We start from the raw sequence: 25505 nt of genomic DNA on the forward strand, positions 1-25505 counted from the left end.
GTCCTGAAATCTTTAATAGTTTGTTAATTGCAAATCAGCATATTTGGGCTGTTAATACCCACATCACAATGCAACCAGAGTGAACATATGCCAGAATGGTTCCTTTTTGTACATTGCAGGGTGTCCTTATTAGAGAAATCTCTATATAGATTGCCTTTTTCAGCAGCTGTAAAGCTTGGTACAGTAATGAGCTAGGTGATATTTAGTGGGTGGCCCTTCTGACTAAAGCAAAGTGACAGCTGCATGCTAGGTTGTAATTTGTTTCTTATAAAACCCCAGTTCAGTGTCTGAGCTCATTACATGTGAGAACATGTTGCAAGGAGTATTTCAGTGGCAAGTAAACAGCAGTTTCAAGCACACTGCATCTTCAGTCTCAAGGGCTGATGCAAGACAACATCATGCTGTATCTCAGCTACACTGTAGTATAGGGTTGTTGTTTTTTTTATCTATGATTAGAGTTTCTGTTTCTCTTTATTATTTATTCCACTATATTCTAGTTGCTTCTGTACGTTTTTTGGCACTTAACTACTTCCTCAGTTTTGGTGCTATTTTCACTGTTCAAATTTTATAATATTACTATTTCTATTACTATTTCTGCTCTTTCCTGCTATGACTTTTGGTGCTCATAATTTTTCAGATATTACATTTTTTATGCAATTGTTTTGTCCCATTGAAATGAATGGACCACATTATCAGTGTGGTCACTGATTTTGCTTGCTGGGGTGAGCTGTGTTTTAGCTCTGTGAGATGAGCAGCCGTCCTCAGAGCAGGAGGTCCGGGTTTGAATCCGGCTTATGGCAACATGTTTTTCAATTAACTTTTCAACTTTTTTAACTCGTTTCAACACAAATTTCAGCTTCTTCTTCCTTTTCAGCAGAATTTTCATTTTTTTCACTCCTTTTAAGCAAAATTTCCAGATTCGTCAGTTTTACCACATACCAAAGATGCTCTATTGGATTGAGATTTGGTAATTGTGGAGGCCATCTGAGTGAACTCATTGGCATGTTCAAAAAAATACTTTAAGATGACGTTCTGTTATCTTGCTGGAAGGAACCATCTGAATATGTATTATCTGAATGTGGCAGCAGAAATTAAGACTTATTCAATCAGGCAACGTTACTCCAATGTTTTACCGGCCACTTTTGGTGAGCCTGTGCAAATTGTAGCCTCAGTTTCCTGACTGACATGGGTGGCACCCAGTGTGGTCTTCAGCTCCTGTAGCCCATCTGCTTTGAGGTTTAACATGTTGTGCATTCAGAGCTCTTCTGCATAACTTGGTTGTAACGACTGGTTATTAGAGTTACTGCTTCCTGTCTGCTAAAAGCACACAGACCATACTACTTTTTCCTCAGACATCAACAGCATTTTCACACTGAGAACTGCTGCTCAATGGATATTTGTCTTTTTTGGACAATTCTCTGTAAACCCTAGAGATGGTTATGTGGGAAAATCACAATAGCTCAGCAGTTTCTGACATACTCAGACCAGCTCATCTTGCACGAACTATATATATATATATATATATATATATATATATATATTTATATATATATAGTGTGTGTTATTTTGATGCATTTGATTATATGAAACGAAAACATACTGTTGTTGCAAGAGGCTGAAGCAATTTCTCTATTTCTATACAGAGTTAGCCACAGGGCCTCCCAGAGGACTCTCATACTTGGAACTGCATTTGATTGTGTTTCTTCTGTCTGCGTCTCTCAAGCATTATAGTTTCCACAGTATGTCCCACTTTACCTGATTCAAACATGACTGACATATGAGGCCAGGTGAGCCTCTATTACCATATTCATTACTTGTGTTATTGGAACCTGCACATGCAGCTCTGAACTTTCCCCCTCATATGCAAGCAGCCCTTCCCAGGAGAGTGGTGGGTGCACCTGCCTCTTTCTCCAGCTATTGTTAGTCTTATATGGAATGACTCCCATCATGATTTGTCCTATTGAAGCTGCGACTAGGTGTGCGCATGGGAATGAGTCCATCAGGACAAATTAGGAAGGTCACAAATAAACTTCTCACAGGAAGAAGGTGGAAAATCAAGATGGCATTAGCGTGGCACCTGTGAAGCCTTAAACTGCTGTTATTTGATTTTTTCCAAAAAGTTACCCAGGATAAAATACGGAATCTAACAGCTATGCTTTCATCACAGAGAAGATGTGCTGATCTATATCTCTTCTTTCTTCAAACTTTGATGGCAAATGAAAACTGTGCCCAGCTGAAAAGGTCAAGACAGAGATGGAGACTTGTGCGCTCAGCCAGAAAATAGATCAGTCATAACAGTGATAACTGGAAATTAACTTTTTTATCCTCATGGTGTCTGCTCCATTTTTGAAAATGCGCTGTTGTGACAAACACGTTTGATGTGAGTTGTCGGATAATGTTAATCATTCAAACTGTTTGCAGACACCATCATAAAAAGTAAGAACTGAAAATTGGGCTTTTCGGTAACACGTATTTTAGCTTCCATTTTCATTCCTTATTTTTTGTGTTGCTATAATTCTCCTCGACAGACAACAGCACATATTTAACATAAGTACACTTATATGCTAAAGGGTAAACTTGCTCAAGCGCTGCTTGTGAGAGCTGGAGTCAAGAAATCAACCAGAATCAAACACCAGTTTGGACAGCAAGTGAATGGATAGATCAATTGATTGATTAGTGTGTAAATCCTCTCTTGCAAATGCTCCTAAATCCCCTCTTCATGATTACCGCTTTGTACTGTGAATGCTAAGTAGCCAATACAGCACACACATCCACAGTGGTCGATAAGGATATTATTGCTTTGTGTTGAATTTTTCATTTCTTGTCTTCTTTTCTTGTCAAAGAAATGATCTCGCTTCACTGGTCACTGCATCAGTCACGCCTCAGTCTGTAGTTGCTCTGGAAGATTGCCTGGACTTTAAAATAGTTATCAGCTTGGAGCATGGGATTGTTTGCAACCTTTTTTTCCTTCTTCAGAAAAAGATTTTTTTTTTCCTGTTAAATTCAGGGGTTATTCAGGCAGCCCCCAAAGCACACACTCACCACATAATCCTACATCATCTTTTTATGTCTAGTTCAAAAAAAGAAAAATCACACACAGCTCATTTTATCCTTCAGCTCTATGTGTCCCTTTTTTATTTATTTGTTTGACTGGCTCTGGAACAACATTTTCCTTATCTTCATGTTGTAAAAATAAGTAGCTTCAAGCACAAAACACCACAAAAAAGTTATCAAGTTGCTCTGGCACAAAAGTCAGAATCCATCCTTGATTACTGCCCAATGTCTGATTTGATTAAAATAAAAGTAAATATAGTAGAATATTTCATGGAATTCAGATTTTTACCTTTACCGACCCAGAACCTACAAACTCCAGTTATTTATTCTCTTGCTTGCAAGTAATTTCAGTTTACACTTGTTGTTTGCATGAACTGCTAATCCCTTCTGCCTTCTTTGGGACATCTGAAACAATGAATTTTAATTGTAGTTATATAGGTATTTCACTCTCCTTTGCTCTTGAGGAAAAGAATTTGTTGTTTAGCAAATAAATATTTAACTATGTTTATTAGGCACCAAAGTTCAATCAAAGCAAAATCTATATGTGATGTAAAACAAACTACAGGGTGGGCCATTTATATGGATACACTGTAATAACATGGGAATGGTTGCTGATATTAAAGTCCTGTTTGTGGCACATTAGTATATGTGAGGGGGCAAACTCCTCAAGATGGGTGGTGACCATGGTGGCCATTTAGAAGTTGGCCATCTTGGATACAACTTTTGTTTTTTCAATAGGAAGAGGGCCATGTGACACATCAAACTTATTGGTAATGTCACAAGAAAAACAATGGTGTGCTTTGTGGAGCAGGGAAATTATTTTACTGATTTTATCTACTGTTCTGATTTTATCTGTTTTGATTTTATATACTGTTTTGTTTGTTTGTTTGTTTGTTTGTTTGTTAATTAGTTAGTTAGTTTATTTGCTTGTTTTAATCAATTTTAAATCATGCTTTTTATTTGTTCTTGTTTCTAATGTCTCTGTAAAGCACTTTGAATCACCTTGTTGTTGAATTGTGCTATACAAATAAACTTGCCTTGCCTTGCCTTGCCTTGCCTTACTGCTATTGTTAAATAATTGTCATCAGTACCATTGCATTAAGAATATAATCTGCAGCATGGATATTGCATTCAGAGGTTTAAACAGTGTCTCTTTCAGAAAGACTGAGTTGCAGGCTGACAGGAAGTTGTATGCAGAAGTGAAAGCAGATAGTTATTTTGAGGAGCAGGCCAGACGAGGCCATTTGAATTACTAGGTTATTCAAAATGATCATTGCTTTAACAATGTAACAGATAGCTTTAAGAAGGCCTTAAGCAGTTATGACTATTTTATACACAATGCATATCTGTGCTTATTAAAGAGTTGGAGCTCGGTCAATTAATTGGGGGTCGGAAGCTTTGTTCGGCGCGATGTTCGGACAATCTATTGTGCAAGTGACTTGGAGCCATAGAAGGAATTGCAATACATGCTTACAAAACACTTATATATCAGATCATTTTATATTAAGGTTTTAGTAGAGGTTCTTGGTTAAAACATTTATTTAGTAGAAGACATACACATAGTCTCAGTGAGCCTCCGTTCTGGTGAAAGGTCAGAAGTGCAACAGGTGACACAGAGAGCATGTGAGGTCAACACACACACACACACACACACATTAGTTAGATTTATTTAGAGAAGAGGTTACTCATGTCTGGCTGTAACTGCAAAAGTGTCTCGGTAAAAGAGGAACCGTTCCTTGTTGTCTCGGCAAGAAAGAGGAACAAGACAAGAACTGAAAGGTAGACAGGAAGGGCCAGCCATGAAAATAGAAGATGATCTTCTGGGGTAAAAGCCAGAAGATCATCTTGTATAAATCTATGTATAAAATGTATCTGTGACGCATGAAGGGGCGTCAGTAAATCAAACCCTGATGCTATAAAATATCTGTTCATGCTTTGATTAAGTCGAGGACTACTGGCTGTCTGCGTACAGAGTGTCTTCCCACACGTGTGTTCATTAAAATCATTGTTGGACCAAGATCCTCTGGACCATGGGTGGTTTGTACTCTCCCTCCTCAATTTTGAACCTTAACAGCTTGGTTTCACCGTAACTTTATTCTTTCATGAGTTACAAGTTTCTCTTTGTTCACAGCCATTGACATGTCGAAGAGGTTAACACGTGAGGAGCGGATCGAAATTGTGTTGATATCTGGTGAACGCAGTAACCGGGTCATTGCAGCAGATTTCAATGCAAGACACCCTACGAGACCACCCATCTCCCATGCTACAGTTAGAAAACTGCTTGCTAAGTTTCGTGAAACTGGTTCAGGGTTGCATTTGCCAAAATGTGGACGCAAGAAAACTGTCACTAATGAAGAAACATCAGTGGCTGTCCTAGCTTCATTCAGCAAGAGCCCAGAGCGTAGCACTCGCCGCATGTCACTGGAGAGTGGCATTAATCGAACATCCCTTCGGCGGATATTAGCTACTCACAAATGGTACCCTTACAAACTCCAGCTACTGCAGCATCTCACCGAGGATGACCCAGATCGGCGCACAGAATTTGCAGAATGGGCAAAACAAAACTTGGAACAGGACCCTCAGTTTACGCCGAAGATTTTGTTCAGTGATGAGGCAAACTTTTATGTGAATGGTGAAGTTAACAAACAAAACCACCGCTATTGGTCTGACACTAACCCACATTGGATGGATCCCTCCAAGGCTGTTGGAACAACAAAAGTGATGGTTTGGTGTGGTATATGGGGTACAACGATAGTGGGTCCATTCTTCATCAATGGTAACCTCAAGGCCATTGGATATTTGAAATTGCTACATGATGATGTGTTTCCCTCTTTATGCACTGAAGCTGGCACGTTCCCTGAGTTTTCCCAGCAAGATGGTGCACCACCACATTATGGGTGCCAGGTCCGAGTATTCCTAGATGAACAATTTCCTGGAAAGTGGATTGGTCGTCGTGGACCAGTTGAATGGGCCCCAAGGTCTCCCGATCTGACCCCATTAGACTTTTATCTTTGGGGTCATCTGAAGGCAATTGTCTATGGTGTGAAGATACGAGATGTGCAGCACCTGAAACTACGGATACTGGATGCCTCTGCTGGCATTTCTCCTGTGTTGTTGCTATTAGTGTGTGAAGAGTGGGAGAAGAAATCCAACTCTTTCTTTTTCAAAGTTCACTCTAAAAATGTGACTTTTGCTTTCAGTTTACATATTTTCGATTTCAAATTTTTCTTTTAACTACACAAACATTATGGCCCTGATTTAACTCCATAGGCAGGCGCCTGGCGGAGTGATACGTACTGTGCTTCAACATAATATTACCGTATTGTGTGTGTATAACCTCTTTTTAAGTTTTGTGGATATTATACATGGTTATGCTGAGGATATGTCAGCCAATTTCCACTGGAAATGCCTTTTGGTTAAACTGCCAGCAAGGAATTTGCACTGTTACGTTTTTACATAACTTTAATGCACATAAAAAGCAGCTGCTTGTTTAAGTGAAAATACATTGATGGGGTTTTTTGCACTAATAAAGTTGTGGAGTTGTAAAGTATTTTGTCTAGTGTCAATTATATCGTCAGTTATATCGTTATCGCAAATTTTCAAATGTATATCGTGATAAATATTTTTGGTCATATCGCTCTGCTCTAGTCACCACCCATCTTGAGTTTTTGTTTTTTTCTTAAGAAATGCAAATATTCTGCATTTATCCACTTTACTTGTGTTCATGGGTCTTTCAAACTGTTTGGTGTTGCTGAGTTTACCAGTGCATTCCTTCTTTTTAAGAATATACCACATTGTTGAGCTCACTGCTACTGAAGTTGTTGCTATCCCACCGATAGTTTTGGGGTTTTCAGCCTATGGCCTGAACAATGGCCTCTTTCCCTTGCATCATTATGTCTTCGGAGCTCATTTTAAGAGTTTCTGTAAAGAGCAACCAATTATAAGTTCAAAACTTTGAATCAACTCTAAATCTTTTTTCCATAGAATAATGAGGGAGCTGCTTCTCAGTTAATTTTCTAAGAAAATCTGAACCTCTCAAAATGTGATTCTATGTATAAAAAGTGATGAATTCCAAACTAGCTAATACAGGGTTAGGCAACTCCAGGCCTCAAGGGCCGGTGTCCTGCAGGTTTTAGATGTGTCCTTGATCCATCACAGCTGATTCAAATTGCTAAATTACCTCCTCAGCATGTCTTGAAGTTCCCCAGAGGCCTGGTAATGAACTAATCATTTGATTCAAGTGTGTTGGCCCTGGGTGAGATCTAAAACCCTCAGGACACCGGCACTTGAGGCCTGGTGTTGCCTACCCCTGAGCTAATACAATACTGTGGTGGAGGTGTGGTCCCTGGCTCAGCTGGGGTGGCGCAGTGAGCTCAAGGGAGTGGTGCCAGGGAGGCTGGTGGGACAGGTGGTGATGATTTTCCTAACAAAGTCTCCTTTTTATAGTGAAGCTGTAGACCAGCTGGAAAGTTGGTGAACCGGGTGCCGAACCAAACAAAACTGTATGTGTGAAACGTCAATAAACACTCCTAAAAGTGATCAAGATAACACTGTGTCGGGTTGGTCTTTACAGACACTTTGTCAAATCCCTTGAATCAAAGTCTGCACTTCAGCCACATCTTGGTTGTTAGGCTTAAAATTCATAGTAGTAGCAAAACTACTTTTGGTCCTTAGCTAAGTGACAAACATTTTTGACACAAATGGCTTCAAAACTCCAACCACGCATCTGACATTGCAGGATCTGGAAGAATGCAAGTTGATAGAGATGCACCTGTTAGTCAGTCAGTAGATAAATGGAGCATATTTGTTGAAAAGGCCTTTAACATCACAGCACAAACTTTCATATTTTAATAGACACATAGTTGGGTCAGTTTACCTGGTTGCACTTTGGTACTAGAAGATAAGACAATATCTAGATAAGTTGTTTATTTTTTTTGTCTGTTTTTTGAAAAGAACAATGTTTTAATTTCTTTTGATTGATTGTAGATTTGAATCCTATGCATAAATAATTCACCTATAGCGGTGTGGACAGACCAAAGGTAATTCAAAAGTGTACCCCGTGGTGTTACTTTTAAAGTGATTATCTACACTTTGGTCATTTTCTATACTGGTAAATGGAGACATGTTGAAGATTGATTCCTCAGCCCACACCTGACACACAGTATGATGCAAAGCATCTGCTGATTTATGCTGGCTCTTCCCGACCATACGGCTCACATCACTCACTCCCCAGTGACTGGGCTGAAGACTTCTTCATCAAAGAGAGGGCAGAGAGGGTAATAGTTGTGTTGGGTATTGAACAAGGGTGGGAAAGGACAGAGGAACTTCTAAATCAGACAAATCAAACAAACAGCACTTCACTCGCTTCCCTCCGCCTTTGCTTATACCTCAATCAAGCCTTGTTTATTTGCTAAACGAAGATGGGATTGTGAGCACTCTGTCCTGTGTCAATAAAGCTGAAGAGGCAAAGCGATCAATGACAAAGGCATTCAATTTATGCTTAAACTTGAGGCTAATCAGCTAATTTGCTAGCTTGTGACAAAGGCTCCTTGAATGTTCTGGTAATGAGCATTAAGACTGTTGTATCATTTCACAGAAGTAAAACTATAAATAGAAAAGTTTGACTACACATTTTCATTTGTATGAGATTAGCCACCAAAAAAAGCTAATCTCATGCAAAACACAGAGAAGACCATTTTAGCGAGCAAGTAAGACACAGAAGAGCTAATATACCCTGTAGATGAATTTTTGCAGATGAGCAGATCATGGCAATTATGTCGAAATGAGTTTATAAGTGATTGTTTTGCTAAAATTAAGTTGACTTGTCAGCAGTATTTGACTAAAAAAATGCATTTTTATTCCAGCATGGACTGTATATTTGAGTGATTAAGGTGCAAGGCTCTCAGGTAGCACATGGCACCTTGGTGGTGGTAGTGTGGTGTTCATTCAAAGCCCTACTTTGTTGAAAATCCATGTCTAAATAGCTCATACAACCTTCTCTAATTAAACATTTATTTGATTTTCTCCTTTTGGGTGATTTCTAGAGACAAGCAGAAGACAGCATTTTCCTGTAGCTGCTGGCATGGAAACTGTTAGTGTTGGGGGAAATAAATTCTAAAGCAGCTTCCAATGCAGTGAAAATTATATCCAAATATGATTGATCTGTTTATTCTGGACTGGAGCGGGCAACCATTTTTTAATTTATTTATTTTCTTTATCTCAGTCATGCATTTTCATTGAAACAATCCTGGCTCTTTCATTCTTCCAAATGACCCCATCATGTGTGCTCGGTTTATTCAGTCATTTTCTCTCATTTTGCTTGATGATTTCATCCACATTGTTCATTTGCCCATTCCCATTCAGTTCATTCATTTACCTGCTCACTGCAGACTGAAAGATGTGCCATAGTATAATAAAGCCGGGCACGCTGTTAGCTTCTTTGATGCCATTCTGTTTGGCCTCGCCTTTAATTAGAGCATGATAACATGTTTTTAAACTCCATCCTTCCCTGCCTCGTGTTTCCCCAGAAAGGCTCATAAATAAATTGAGGCGGACCACCACTTCTGAACTCACTGGGCTTTACAGTACACGGAGACAGGCATTGCACTCGCAGGAATGTGGAATGGGAAGTGGTCTAAAACTGGAAATAGCTGCTTCTTCTTTATCACACTGTATAAGCAATCTGCAGTAATGACACCAAAGAGTCCAGCTAACTGAATGATATCCTTTAAAATATCCCCACACAAACACTGCATAATCAGATAATCATGATCCTGTAAATCTATGAACTTTCTGCCATATATGCTACAAAATCTCAGGTTGCTCCATATTTGTGGTTGTTGTGTATACACCATCCACTGCTCCTTAACACATCACCGCTGGATGTCATGCTTATGTGCTTAAGGAGACGACTACAACAACAGATGAAGACTATATTCATTTTATTGGCTAAAGAAGACAATTTGCTTCTGTGGCGTGGTTGCACAGTGCAGGAGGGAAAGAGCTTTACTGAACCATAAACAAACATCCAATTTGGATCAATAAGCCGCGTGGCCAATGTCGCCTTGAGATGTTCGCTGTAAATCTCAGAGGGCCGCCCTCTCCCTCATTAAATTATAAAGGATCCATGAGCCGTGAAACACTAACGGCAAAGCATCACATTGGTTGCTAAAAATAGGAAGCCCTAGACAAAAGAGTTTCTTTTTTTTTTTCTCCTCATTCATATTGTTACTCAAGAATCCTTTTAACCATCCACTTCTATCCTTGCCTTAAGTCAAGTAGAGAGACATGGCCAAAGCCCGACATCCCTGCAGTGCCTCGCGTGTGTTTGCTCGGTATCGTCCTGGCGTCAACAAAACAGTAACACGTCCCTGTGATGTCATGATGAGGGAGATACAGCTGTTCTGGCGGACGGGAACACAGTTGGTGAAGTGCTCCGTCTCTGACAGGAGGTCCGAGGTGCATCTTGTTGCTCCAATTTAAATTTCAAATCCACTTAAAGTACATAAGTCAGGAGTGCTCCCAGCTAAAATGCAAGCCGTGTTGGGCCTGGAAGATATTTAAAAAATCATGGACATTGCACTTGGGAGGATTACATCTTCATGTGCTGAAAGGAAAAGAACGAGGGAGAGTCCCAACGCAGCATCATCATCACCTGAAAAAGGGGGCACCCCTCACAGCAAATGATGTTTATTTTAAAACAATGCTTATCATGCCCTTAGCTAAAGCCTCGTAATGAATCTCGCAACCAGTCATATGCTTTCCGTGCGGTGAGATATTGTCGTGCTCTTGGTGATGTGAAACTAATCAGGGAGAAAGAGTGGTTTCCACACTGGTGACTTTTCAAGGCCCTGTGGTATAAATATCAACCATCTGTGAGGCCATCTGCATTGGGGTGCTATATCATGCACCAAGGCCAAACTACCAAACACAGACAGGTTGCCTTCCGTGGCACAATTTACACTGCATGCAAGACAAAGTAACCTATTGCACAATCGCTACTGTCAACAAAAGATATGCCCTCATACCTCATGTTGCGCTGTCATCAGCTTATACATAACAAAGCTCCTCATTTGAAATGATAGTGTCACTGTTGTTTAATGTATTCTACAGCCACATACTCTCCTCTGCTTCCAGATCTCATTTTTGTGCAGAAAGACTCATTTTAAAAGGGGAAAACTGATATATGTTGGCTGTCAGGTGCATTTTCATTCAAGTGTGTTTATCTGGACTAAGAATCCAGGAGGACTGTTGTCACTGCAGGTGAAACGTGTCTTTTGAACCTGGCGATCCATCAGTTACACTGCTAATATTGCATCAGTTCCGAGGATTCCTTGCTTTTGTATTTCACTACAGTGCATGCTGCTCACTTTCTGTAAATACTGACCTCTGCAGAAAAGAGCTGTGATGAAACTGGGATGTTTTTTTTTCTTTTCATGGAAAAGCAGGAGAAAGAGAATGCAAACAGGGAAGAGAGACAAAAGGGACACGCGACACTAAAGACCTCAGTTTTACCACTACCGCTATTTCTCACAACATCTGGAATTATGTTGTTGAGTCTCATCCTCTGCTTTCTGTGCACATATCTTCTTTTCTGTTCTTCTTTTTTCAAAAGCGTGTGTGTGTGTGTGTGTGTGTGTGTGTGTGTGTGTGTGTGTGTGTGTGTGTGTGTGTGTGTGTGTGTGTGTGTGTGTGTGTGTGTGTGTGTCTACTTGTGCGTGTCTACTTGTGCGTGTGAAACATTGTTTCAAGCTATCTAGTTATTGGAACGGAAAGGAATGGCGGAAGGCTGGTGCTGAAGAGCAGGCCTCTTGAGGGGGGAAGAGAGAGAAGAGAGGGGCCACAGGCGAGTGAAAATCCTTTTTTGTTGTTTTGGCTGATTGTTGAGACACAGAAGAGGGGGATTAATTTGTCTCAAGGTCTGACAACAACCATCAACAGACAGCAGCTTTCCCCCTTTTTTTTTCTTTTTGCTTGTTTATATAACTGGTGCCAGTACCGGGTGTGGGATGACAGTTTTGTAAAGATGCACAGAATAATCAGATCATGGTCAAAATATAACATGGTAAACGAGAACAAATATGCCCTATGATTCCAGACAAATCTTTAAATTTAATTCCTTTAATTATAACATCATCATAGCCTGAATAATATAGTTACAAAATGCATACCTTTTGGGGGCTTTAACATGTGGACTTCTGGATTTCCCTGTTCCTATTATAAAGTCACACCAAATCCTCAAAAAACAGTTTAAGACAGCAATATTTGAAATAATGATGTAGTATAGTAGCTGTAGTATCACCAAAAGACAAAGAACTTTCCCACAAATATATGAACATTTGTAAAAAAGTAAAATACGTATAGCAGATTTTAAAAAAAACAACAACGTTGTGCTGTTTTTTGAAACACTGTAGTTATGAGGAATACAAGGAAAAATAAGCTTTAGAGAAAATGGGACAAACATTATAGCCTGCATATTATAGTCTCTTAAAATATATGTTGGCTTCACTGATTTAAAAAAAATTAAAAAATTAAAAAATTACTGTATTGAGAAGGCCATTCATTTACACGCAAGCCTTATTATTTCTCATAAAGACACATGACATTTTCTGCAGCGGCTCGTAGCAAGAAGGGACACAAATATAAAGGTGCAGCTTTTCAAGACATTCGGTGTTATCTAAAGTGGAAAAATATTAACATCACAGAAAAATATAATAACAAAGATAGTCTAGCTGCTATTTAACTTCTGGTAACTACACAGTAAGACATGTTATACCAGTTCTAAATTATTTTCGTCTCTAATAACTGGTTGTAAACCTTTAAATGTTTGGTCACACAGTCATGAACCCTAATCACGCCCCTTTTTCCTGTTGGTCCCTTTTTTTTCTCTTCAGTGGAATAAACACCAGTGCCAACCAGTCAGTGTTTTATTGATACGGAGCAGAATGCTGTAATTTTAAGTGTTAATGGCTTATGTTAAAAAAATAAGAAGGAAAAAATGCAATGATAAAGTTTTGTTATCAAAACTCTGGTTCTCAGGTGGTGAATTCTGCCTTACAAAGAGCATTGTTCATTTACTGTATATTGCATTAATATACAGATCAAAGATACAAAAATATAATTCCAGTGTCTCAACTTCACATGCAGTTTTGTTTAATGGGACTGTGTGTAGCTATTTTTCAGCTTGCATGATTTTCATTCAGTGATACGTAAACAGATTCCTGTCAGACTCCTGTCTGCTGCACCTAACTATGACTCCCAGCCACCCAACAAGCAGAGCGTGTGTTGCCGGATGCTCAAGCATGTGTAAGAGAACTTCAGACTCTAGAGGTCTCCATCCTTCAGCATCCCCTCATCATCATCCACCTATTCTCCCTCCTCCTCCTCCTTCTCCTCTCTGGCATTTTGTGCAGCGGAGGAGGATAGGAGGAGTGACTGCTGAGGAGGAGACAGAGGGGACTCTGAGACAACACGTCCCACGCCAGAGCCAGACAGCCAGGGAACTTTGATTTGACGCCAAGTAGCCTGCGATCAAAATTACAATGAAAAGAAAGAGCCTCGTTTCTTCCTCCTCCTCTTCTCCTTTTTCTTCTCGGGAGGCTTAGATATGTCGGGCGTGTGCAACATATGATGTCGTTGGACTCATAAGCTCAATGAAGATTTATTTATCTCTGATTTCGGTCCTTAATTCGCTGATGGTGCCGCTTCGTTGTGCTTGCGCTTAGGTCAGCCGAATGAATTTGAAGGCAGTCTGAGCGCATTGTTTCCAGCTCCGTTACATATGGGATTTCGAGCCGTGATGTCTGCAATCTCTCGCTCTTTGTTTCTGGGTAAGTCACTTTCCATTTCTTTAAAAGACCGGATTTATTTATGTAAAAGCAGCGCAGGCGTGTTGCTCTGAAAATTGCGGATGTGAACACCGAGGTTCATTTTTCGTATATATTTAAATATAATTCTCTTTCGTTGTTTCACGTGTCGTTAAGACCACATCTGACAGCTTCGGTTCAGAATGATGTCAGAATATATCTGTTGTCTATTTTCTCTTCCCCCTTATGACACTTTAAGATTTGGGTGAGAAATGACTACATTTACATTTAGATTCATCTTCAAAAACGCAAACGCGCTGTAGCCAACCGTGCGCTTTCTCTCAAGCTGGGAGCTCTCGAAAATGGGACAAATTAAAGCAACGTGAAGGGGATAAAAGTTCACCTGACCCCTCCCTTCAAATCTGCTTTCAAGATTTATTGACCCTGCGCGTTCTTGTATTGGCATTTTCTTCAAAGGCAGGCCCGCAGCAGATGCACAAAAACCTCCTTTGTCATATTTAAACAAAGGGAAATAATTCATTAATTTCAGTAACCACCAAGAAAACACTAGGTTAAAAAAAGATCTCTATTCTAGCTCTTCTGGATGTCAGTGATTAGATTTGTTAGGATAATTGTTAGGATAGGATATCTTGAAAGGATCTCTAAAAAGTCTTTTTTTTTTTAAATTGTTACTCTTATTTTATTATATCATAAACCATAGATGGACCTCTTTTTATTTTATAGAAACAGAAGTTTCATTTGTCTCCAAGGCTTGATTTTATCACTACTGCTATTTGCTGTGTTAACAGTAATCCTGCTTCTATTATTACTGTTACTAATATTATGGGATTGTAATGTAGAGGGGGCCTGGAACTGTTTCCAGGTCTGAAGCTCAATGAGGAATGTTTAATTCCACTGTGACCTCTCTGACTGGAAGTTACAGTTAGCACTGCGGGACGGTGTGTTAAAAATGACAGCCAGTACGAGGTGTTATTCACCCCACTGCTGTCTCATCACCTGTGGTGTAACTGAGGGGAAAACTAGTTTTGAAAGCCACAGATTTGAAAAGACAAACTAACAAAAGATTTTAAAGTTTGAAAATTGTCTTTGACTGGGTGCTAGAAAAACTTTGAACCCCCACCCTGGTTGAGAGTTAGATTGGTTGAGTGTAGCCATATGAGGAGAAATCCACACGGCTCGTGCGCTCTGGTCTGAGTTCCGAGGTCGTGCTCTGGTAGTTTCTGTGTGGCTTGCTGCTTGTTGCGTATTGCAGTCTGGAGAGAAATCAAAAGACCTCGGCATTTGTTTTTAATTTTCTATTCCATTAGTTTAGACATACAACTGATGTTATTTGCTTATGCTTGATGTGGTTTGTGCTGCAGGCTTGTAAATGCTTGGAGAGTTTGTTATCTTCGTCTCCCATTATTCAGTCACTGACATATTGTGGTGATATGTCTGTGGAATACCCTGTCCAATGCCTAATGCGTTCAGTGGAGAGATCCTCGTCCCTCTGGACCTGGTATAAAATAAATAGATAGTTGAAGGATGGAGATATGTATGGATAAGCTAACCTGTCATGGCTTACACTGGTAGACCAGCAAGTCCAAAGAGTGTGGTACGCTGTAATGCATACTGATCCTCTGTTAAACTAAAGGAGCTGACTCTGCAGAGAACACTGCATGCAAGTAAATTTTAGGTTTAGGTCAAAAAGCACTCTGTAACACTGGGCAATGATGTAGGCTATTTTAAGCTAAGCATGCAGATTATCATAACACCAGCAGTGCTTTTCCGGTAATGACGATCTTAAATAATGCAACCGGCTCATTCAGGAGAAGGCGAAAACATTACACATTATCCCTAAATAATAGCAGTTGTTTGCTTTTCTTAAAATAACCATATGACTGCGCCTTGAGTATTAAATGACTTGTTGCCATGGTGAGGTATTTTTCCCCTCCTTTGTCATGTTTAAGACAACGGAAAGAAAACTAGTTTGTGCAGCGATGTGACTGGATGGCATGTTCAATACAGTTGGAACCGGGGTCACACGTCTCTCATCCAAGAACAAAACATCCATCAGTCATCCAAAAGAGTATTCACCCACCCCCCAACCGAGGGGATATGCAGCTTTTCAAGCTTGGCTGCTTATGGCTGTACCATACCGAAGGACTTTTTTCCTCTGAATTTATAGCCTGCATTAATTCAAGATCAACTAAAAGGCCAAGCAGAGGGAGGAGGTGGCTGTTTTATTCTAAAAGAGGATCAATAGTCATTAATAGGGGCTCCTTTTCTTTTAATTTGGATTTGGCTTCGCAAGTCCTGAGACATCCTTAAATTAATATCTGTTGGAAATGTAATATCCACTGGTCACATTACAGATAAGTAGCACAATTAATTGCCACAGAGAGTTCAATAGCTCCCTTCGGTAACTCTGCTGATGTGAAGTAAGAATCAGAACAAGGTCATACAAAACTGAACAAATCAAGTAACTCAGTAAGAGCACAGGGCACGTGGCAATTTGGCCAGGTAATGGAGACCAGTGATTGATTGCGTGTCTGTCCCAGTGCCAGGATTAAATGATTCTGAATGGGGGGAATTTGAAAGTGAAATGACTGTCCAAAAAGTAATAACACAATCTAAGTCACTTGACGGAAATCTAATTTGAAAGTATGATTAGCTTTTATATGAGAGCCGAACCTTAGCACCTTTGCTTCTTTTTCTTTTTCCTGCATGGCCTTTTGGGCCTCAGTGTCTAAGAAAACTGCAATGTGATCACTGCAGTACAGCAGGCTCTTAGCATTAAGATGTGTGCTGATGTCCACATTCATACAGTATAACACTGAGAAGATGGCAGTGCCTATGCAAGTATGCTAGTGTGTGATGTAGATAAAGAGAGCAGTGGCTCCAAACAGAAATTCTGTCCCATTCTATATTTAGCATGTCTGCCGGGGTAGGCAGAGGATCTCTGAAATGTGAAGATGACAGGAGCCTCCTGAGCCAGAGGTTATGAAGTGACATCTTGATGTGTTTGTGCCTGAATCACACTCCCACACACACACACACACCCTGCCAAAGACTTCTGACATTCCTGCACACCCAAAGACGTTCCGATATTTGACGTCTAGTTACCATACATTAAGGCTTAGTTTTGATCTTCTTTTGACTCATGTCATGCGTCAGTGTTATCATTTGGCATCCCCGTTCTATATTTTCAGCTTTGAAGGTATTTTGTTTTTTGTTTTTTGTTTTTTTTTTGGGGGGGGGGGATATGTGGTGACTCTGGAAGCTCTGCTTTGCAGGACTTGAACTTGTGTGATGTTTGACTTCTTACTTGCATGAAGACTAATCTCATGTTTTTAAAGCATAAACCATTCAGTTATTTTCAATTTTACTTGAATTACCAAGTTCAGTTAATTTTCTTAGTTGTTTCACACATTGGGACTAGTGTGATTTTACACAAAGTGTGTGTAAAAATCCCTATCATTTAGCGCGAATGCAGGACTTACAGTAAAGTGTAGCTGCAGCTGTTGAAGGAAATTTTGTACCAATGCTTTTTGTTGAATGACTTCCCTTGCACCTACAATGTCAGTTATTTTACATGCAGAACAAAGTGTAAAAACACTTCCATCCAGAGAGGATTGTATTACTCAAAACAAAAATGCAGAATCTGACTGGCTCATCAAGGGCAGAGCCCTCTGGAATACAAAACCTGCAACAATGGTGACTGAAGAGGCCTACAGATGAGTGCAGAGGTCCTGCTGTCCTCAAAACAATTGAACCATATCATTAGCAAACACTGATTTGCCTTCCAAGCACTTTCCTTCTGATGTGTATGGCCTTTAAATGACAGCATGGTTCCCTGAATAACAAGCCATCCTCTTTTTGTACCTGGGGGGATTCTTCATGTTTCATTGATTGTGGTGCTTTTAGTTGGAAGGTCTTTCTATTCTGTCGCAGCAAACCGAATGCCACGCTTTGAATGAGAGCGTTTGTAGGTGAAAGTCTAACTGCTTTGTACAGTAAGTGCTTTTATTCCTGGAGGATCGAGGCAGGTTTGTGTTTTCACTGAAACCGAAGACATCCGAAGGAAAAATATACAAAGATTGTACCGCTGGAATCGTCTGCAGTTTTCCACAATATTTCTTTGTTTGGCAGTTCCTTCATCTTCGTTTCACCACACCCGCAATTTCCGAGCCACCCGGTCGTTATTCTGCACGAGCCGTTTGTCGCTTGCGTCCTGCAAAATGAAACACACATGCGTAGACAGAGGTGGGTTTGTGTAGTGTTTCTGACCTACACAAACCCGGCCCCTTTCATCCGTCACTGGGAAAATTACTCCCAGATTGTTTTGGAACGTATGAACAGGAACTGCCTATTTCACTTTACTGCTAATCTATGACAGATGTTCTGGAGAAGCTCACGTTCACATTAACCAGAGACACATGTGCAGTCTATGCTGGGCTGAACAGCAGTATTAATGAACGTCAAGACTCCACTGATAGTCAGGATGATCAGATTGAGTGAGCTGTGACACATTTTAAAGGAAAGTGAATCTGGTTACTGAGTGGAGGAAATATTTTCTTCTATTAAGTCGCTAATATTTTGCAAATGAGCTTTTAGGGCTTAAACATTTTTTTGATCAGTTGATTAACAAATTGGAAGAAAATGAACCATCGCAATTAGGGGGAAAAAAGGAGAGTAGCTGTAAAATAAAACAGCAAAAGCACATACACTTTACGGGAAACATAATCGTTCCACCTGCATCTGCTTTTATTTTTAATGTTTGCATCTGGCAAGAAAATGTGCTCTAGCCATGTTCTTTACTTGTTTACTGCAACCATTTGATCTTCTTTTACAATATCCATTCATAACAACTAAACCAGCTTAAATCTTATTTATGGTTATGTTAAAGGAACTCCCGTCACATAGGGATAGGGAAAGATTGTGGTCTTTGTTATTTACTGAAAAAGTCAACAGTGGCTATAAGAATGAGACACAACTTGATTGCAGTATTTAGCACAGCATTGTTTAGAGTATTTAATGTTTAAACTAAAACTTCGGGATTCAGAACTTGCCCTCTGAATAGCTAGGATTCACCCCGACCATTTACCAGTGAACTCCATGAGGCAAACAAATCTCAAGAACATGTTGGAATCAAGCACGCAGCAAGAATATGTTTGCCTAAAGTGTGTTGTGCAATCCAGATTCGTTCTGTATACTCATCATTTGTTGAAAGCAGTACTGAAACCAGGAACGCCTCCACAGGTTTTTTGTTTTGGCTGTTTCACAACAGGCTGGACCAGATGTCACCTTGGGGAAGGGGTGCATCTGAATTGATAAATCAAAAAATCAATAACTCATTTTGTCATTTTGATCAAGTGTCTTATTAGATGAGCTCAAGGCAGCGTTCACCTTACAAAATAACCCTTCACCTCATCACTTGACCCCACTTCACATAGCTCTCTCACCAGCTGACCTAAGTATATAGATTTAGTTAACCATGCTTTTTCTTTAACCTGCAGCCATCGTGAACAATACAATATTTTAGTGCTAAGCATGCATATTTCATATGATCATGTTAGCAGTGAATTAAAGTAGCAACAGCCTAGCTTGCTCCCACAACCGATTAGCACGACCCTTTTTTGTTTCCTCTGCACCACACCATATTCTGCTGACTTATCTGCTGATAAACAGATTTGCTCTTTTGAACATCCTTTTATAGTACTGTGCAAAATTCTTGAGCCACCCCTCATTTCTTTATATTTGGCTTCCAAGGAGCCAGATGTTTCTCCAGGATTTCTAAAGGTTTGCTTTTTCACTCCATTCCTTGTTCCTGACCAAGGAATGGTCAGTGCTTAGTCACCATGAGTCAGTGCTTAACACTGACTCATGAATCAGCATACAGTAAATACTGTGTCCTCACATAACAGACAAGTTAGAGCAAAAACATTTCAAATAATGAATTGTTTCTTTAGGTGTATGTTTACTAGCAGACTTGTGTAAAAACATTAGCCGAATTAGCTGAATCTATGAAAAAATAGCAAAAAATAATGCTTGTCACAGTGTGTCGAGGTATGTCAAATGATACAAGAACTGGACTGCTAATCAGCTGCAACAGTTCCGAATCACAATTTAAAATTTCTGGTTCAAACTGTCGTCAGTACAAAGGTAGTCAGGAGAGAGTAGCTACAGCCATCTGTAAAACACAGTGGAGGCTCTTTCATCGTCTGGAACTGCATGATATTATAGATCTTTGTTAAAATCCATGGAATTAGGACCACAAAAAAATACAGTCACATTTTAATTCACCATGCAATTCTATCTGGAAAGCATCTGATTGGCAAAGGCTTCATTTTTTAGCACGACAGTGATCCCAAACACTCTGCCAGTGCAGTAAATGCATACCTGGACAGAAAAACACACACTGGATCACTATCAGTCATGGATTTGCTTCCACAGAGCCCAGACCTCAATATCACCGAAGCAGTGTGGGATCATCTTGACAGAGAAGAGAAAGGCAGCCAACATCCAAAGGAGAGCTTTGAATGTCCTTCAAGAAGCCTGGAGAGCCATTCCTGCTTAAAGGTGTTCATACCAAAGGCTCCTTAGAATTCTAAATATATTGTTTTGCCTCATATGCTGTATTTGCATTTATGTTTGCACATGTCTCAGTAAATTATCACACCTACTTCCCAATTATTTACCAAAAAATAAAGAAATGAGAGTACAGCACTTTTAGTAAATACTGCCACTTTGTTAGAAAACACGTTCTCGTCCTTTTAACCTGCTTAACAAGCAATAGTGATGGATGGCCTCCATCCATGATCTCGAACACATCCTTGGTTACCAAAGTTACACATCCAATGACAGTGACCATTTCTGTCAAACTAACTTGTAGAAAATTATGGTGAAGATTTATCAAAAGCATTACAGGTTCTGACCAAGTGTCAGTATGAAATGTCTTTAAAGTGAGAACAGGTTGTAAAAACGGGTTGCAGATTTGCCACATCAGGATCAGATTGTACAAAAATGAAGTAAGCTGTTTAAAATTTGAATAAACTATAAGATAAGAGATAAGATAAGATAGAACTTTATTAATCCCTCGGGTGGGTTCCTCTGGGAAATTCGATTTCCAAAAAAAGCACAGCAACGACCGAAGTTACAGTTACAGAATTGTTATATATATATATATATATATATACACACACACACACACACATAATTCTGATAGGGAGAAAATGTGTAGGAAAGTGAATGAGTGGTTGGAAACATTGTGTTGTTCTCAGCAATCTGTGATCTATTCTACCGTGGCCATTTGCTCCAAAGGGAGGATTCTTGCCTCATTTGCAGAAGTGATACACTGTGAAAGTAAATGAAGCTAACTCGGTTACTAGCTTTATAATTTCTTGGAAAATCTGAAGTGATTTGCTGCTTGTGAGCATAAATGTTTTAATCAAGGTCTATGATTGTGTTATGTAAGCAGCGGGCAGATCAAAGAGTGAACAAAGCTGAGATAAACACTGATGCGATTGGTGAGGTGGAGCAAAGAAGTGTCTCCCATTGATTCACCACACGGAAGGTCTGTCTTGATATTAATTTCTTTGCGGCTATTGACAGTACTAGAAGCAGGATGCGGCCTATTGCCAATCAAGCGTTCTTCAGCTGCAATCAAAATCCACACACCTTGCAAAAACACCATTTAAAATGATTTGTTTATCAGTGGTGGGGGTTGAGATGCTATCATCTCTGAGCTCCCAGCACTGTTGTGGTGCTTTCAAGTGCTTTCTGCCTTAGTGAAAACTGGCAGCGCGGAATAAAGCTGGCATGCTTGTCTTCTCTAAGCAGAACATGCTTTTGATCTATGTTCTCTGTCTCTGAAACCAGGTATATCTCTTGTTTTCTATGCAGCTGTGCAATCCAACTGTGCAGAAAAATAAACTGCTAAAAAAGCCTATTGCTCAGCTGCCTTTCATTTTCAAGCAGGTTGGGACAGGGCTTACACTTACTCAAAGAAAATAAAGTTACACTACTGATTAAACATTTATAAGCAATTATCAGCACACAGCGGTCAAGCATCCATGCCTCACCAAAGTCACCTGGAAGCTTGTTAGGATGATTGAAAATAACAACATGTGAATTTATTGGTTTCATATAACTTGTTTACTCAAAAGACTGGACCTCGACCGAACGCTCGAAAGTCTTCATTTTTGGACAAGTCTCGCGCATGGTTCCATTTCCAGTGTACTGTCTGCCAATAATTGATCATTTCCTACCAGTCTTACTTTAATTGGTCATGGGGTGCACCTGTCAGAACCCAGTGTGTGTGGTGCCTCATGTCACACTGTGATTATTGATTATTGTGTCCAGATTCCAACTTGTAAGTTTAAATGGCATCATGCTGCTTAGATGGGAATCAGCAAGAGAGCACAGCCGGACTATGACCACAGGGAATCATCTCCATAAATCTACATAAATCAGAGAGGATTTTTTTTTTCAATTCCGAAATGTATATGAATTAATTCCAGCGTGTCACCAATGCACAAAATATTGATTTGCCTTTCTCTCTGCGTGGAGTTCGGCTGTAATTCAATTCCACAAATTGACTGCAAATGAATGAAAGCAACTTGCACTAAGCCAAACAATGAGATCCTAAGTGAGTTTTTCTTTCCACCCTCTTCTCACACTTTTCTGACTGACTGAACAGGAGGAAATGTTCCACGTCGCTCTAGTTAGACGCCTGCCGTTCCTTTCAATTTGAAGCAGTCGAGTAGCCCAGCAAGCAGGACACTCCATTAGGTGTTTTGAATGCGCACGCTCCTTTGTCTCACTCCATTTCCTCTTTTGCCTGCCAGTCTTCCCTAAAGCCTTCGTTGCTTTAATCAGCAGAGGCCCTTCTGCCCTTCAGACATTTATCTTCACCTGCGCTTGGTCATCACAGCGCAGCCAGGAAAGACCCAAAGATGGATGCTGTTGGAGACAGCGAGAATTCGATGGTCATTGATTAGAGAGGCATAAGAAAAAAGTGGTTACCTGCACGAGACCTGAGCACCATCTGGAGGATCCCTTCCTCCCTTAGTGGATGATAGCATGAAGTCAGATCTCTGCCCACTGTCCAGCTGAGATCTAGGACAGTTTTATATCAGCAGGGAGGCAAGAAAGTTGTAACTTTAGTAAGTTTAAACAGTGGCCTTAATCTCTTTATGGACTGTAACAAAAGTTTGGAAATGACCTTTTAAAGCTCTTTATAATATGCAATTCTGCTGATAATTCTTCATAGGAATAAAATCCCTTGTCATCAGAACCTCACCTTGTGTAATTGCGCTTTAGTAGAAACTGTAAAATTCCATAATTAGGGTCCAGGCTTGGGTTGGCAGTCCTGTTCTCCTGCAGTGGATGTTGCGTGATGGATGATTTCATTATCCAACCACAATGCCGGCCACTTGGTCTTTCATACCACAGCGAAAACATTGTAAACCGAATATCATTCATCAGCTGCTCCATTGTCCACAAATTAAGTATATAATACCGCTGATTGCATTGCAGTCAGTATTTTCAGATTTAAGCACCCAGAGCCTTTTACCGGGTGAAAAGGTTGAGAAGTTTTGTTGTTTTCACTTTTGATAAAGTAACTTATGCAGGCACTCAGGCTGTGGTCAGGGTACAGCATGATGTCAGTGCTGAAAAAGCTTTTTTCCCCTCTTGCCCTCCCGTCTCTTTTCCCCCCTTCCCGGCAAAGTAGTTCAGAACAGATGGCACCACCACCTTTTTTTCCGACTCGTTAGACTTGACTTGTTGATGAAATGGAGCCTTTACGCTATACTGCCCATGCAGATGTTTAGCTGTACATATTTCTGTGTGTGCATGTGTGTGTGTGTGTGTATGTGTGTGTGTGTGTGTGTGTGTGTGTGTGTGTGTGTGTGTGTGTGTGTGTGTGTGTGTGTGTGTGTGTGTGTGTGTGTGTGTGTGTGTGTACACTCTCCTATAAACTGCCCTGCAGCAAAGGAGGGAGAGTCCACAGCCTAAAGGTATCTAAAGTATAAATGTTACATTTACATCTTAACAGCCTCTATATTTTTTCCAGGACCAGGAAAGCAACTATATGGCTTTGTATAGATATAAAGAGAACAGTGTGGAAAGTTTTTATGTTTGCTACTGCTGCATAGCCACATATATACCCGAGTGCTCTGCAGCACAACAACCCTGCAATTAGCCAATGCAGAGCTCATTCAACAAAAATTATGTTTTTGCCATTCTGTTTGTGACATTTTCTACAGTTTCCCCGAGTGCGGCCCTCTTTAGCCTGGTCTGTCATGGAGTTTGTCAGGCTCAACTTACAGAGTACCACATCTCTTGCTAAGAAACAGACAGGGGCTTAGGACTGCATTCAAGATGCCTGTTATGGTTTGGCAATGTTGTCCAAACTGTCACATTTTGTATGAAACTTGTCTTATTGTAGTTGCTGGATGGAAGTGTTTAAGTGTCTAAAACTGTTGTAGTAGCAAGCGAAAACTGCACTTTACTTCGAGTTTGATGTCTCTCTTAAAATTCTTAAGCATGTAGCTTTTTTCTATTTTGGACTTTCCGTTTTTCTCCCAGCATCAACCCTATTTTTTTTAATGCTATGTCTTTCTTCAATAGGGAAATCAAGAGTGCTATAGCATTTGGCTTGATTTGCTGTCTGGGATCCAAAGAAGCTGAGGAGGAGGAAATAGCAGAGTTTGCAAATTCAAGCTCTTAAAATAATTAAAGTTGGCGTGATGACTCTGCTTTCTAGACGGGACCAAGCTTTAAAAAAAGGCAGCACTGGGAGTTACCACACAGCTACAGCGAGCTGTGTTGTACTCAGAAATTAGGAATAATGAAGGTTGCTATATGCAATATGCTGATAAGATTACATTAAAAATCTGTCAGTGTGGAATGAAATAAAGCTTTGGGCCACTGACCCATCATAGTAGAAAAATAAACAAAATTTTCTATTTAGAAGAGGGAGATGTTGTTTACTCTATTAACCTTTCCTCTCGGTTGCACTCTTGACATTGAACAATGTGGAAGAGGCCGACTCGTCGCTGGCCCTTTTGCTAATGAGGCAATTAAGTCTATCCTGTGTTGGTTGAGCAAGGGGCCGAGAGAGCAAGCCAAGTCATCTGCTGTCTCAGCAAACACCAAGCATCTTAGCCATGCCGCAGTCAGAATATATAACAAGCTCTCCTTTGTTGTAATGGTCTTCCATTCCTTGTGGTTCTCCCTTGTCAGTGTGACCCACAGCACAGCTGGAGATCACAAGCACCATCAGGCTCTGTTTATCTAAGTGCACTGAATGGTGGCAAATGGAAATTGAAGAAAAACACTAGGTTAAAATAATGTTTGAGCTATACTCGGAAGCTGTTGTGAAGCTGTGGTGGAAATTGGGTAGGATAAATTTGGTCATTTGTTAAAATAATGTAAAAAACACAGTGGGCACTATTTAGGAATCAAGTTCCAACCGTCCATCCATTCTCTTTTGCTTATCTTTATCAGGGTCGCGGGGGGGCTGGAGCCTATCCCAGCTATCATAGAGCGAGAGGTAGGGTACACCCTGGACAGGTCGCTGGTCTGTCTCAGGGCTAACACATAGGGAGACACAAACATTCGCACTCACATTTACACCTA

The 25505-nt window shown here is 40.1% G+C and overlaps 1 protein-coding gene across 1 annotated transcript in view; it reads left to right on the forward strand.

Moving 5' to 3' along the window:
- The first annotated feature begins 13470 nt into the window (after window positions 1–13470).
- The window catches only part of clmpb (CXADR like membrane protein b), a 79696-nt gene continuing 67661 nt past the window's right edge, over window positions 13471–25505 (forward strand). Inside the window, exon 1 of the mRNA XM_026193119.2 lies at window positions 13471–13883. Coding sequence (XP_026048904.1) covers window positions 13835–13883 — 49 coding nt within the window. The 5' untranslated portion in view covers window positions 13471–13834. The remainder of the gene's footprint in view (window positions 13884–25505) is intronic.

This window comes from Astatotilapia calliptera, chromosome 14 (assembly GCF_964374335.1).
Source record: "Astatotilapia calliptera chromosome 14, fAstCal68.1, whole genome shotgun sequence".
In the NCBI taxonomy this organism is placed as follows: domain Eukaryota; kingdom Metazoa; phylum Chordata; class Actinopteri; order Cichliformes; family Cichlidae; genus Astatotilapia; species Astatotilapia calliptera.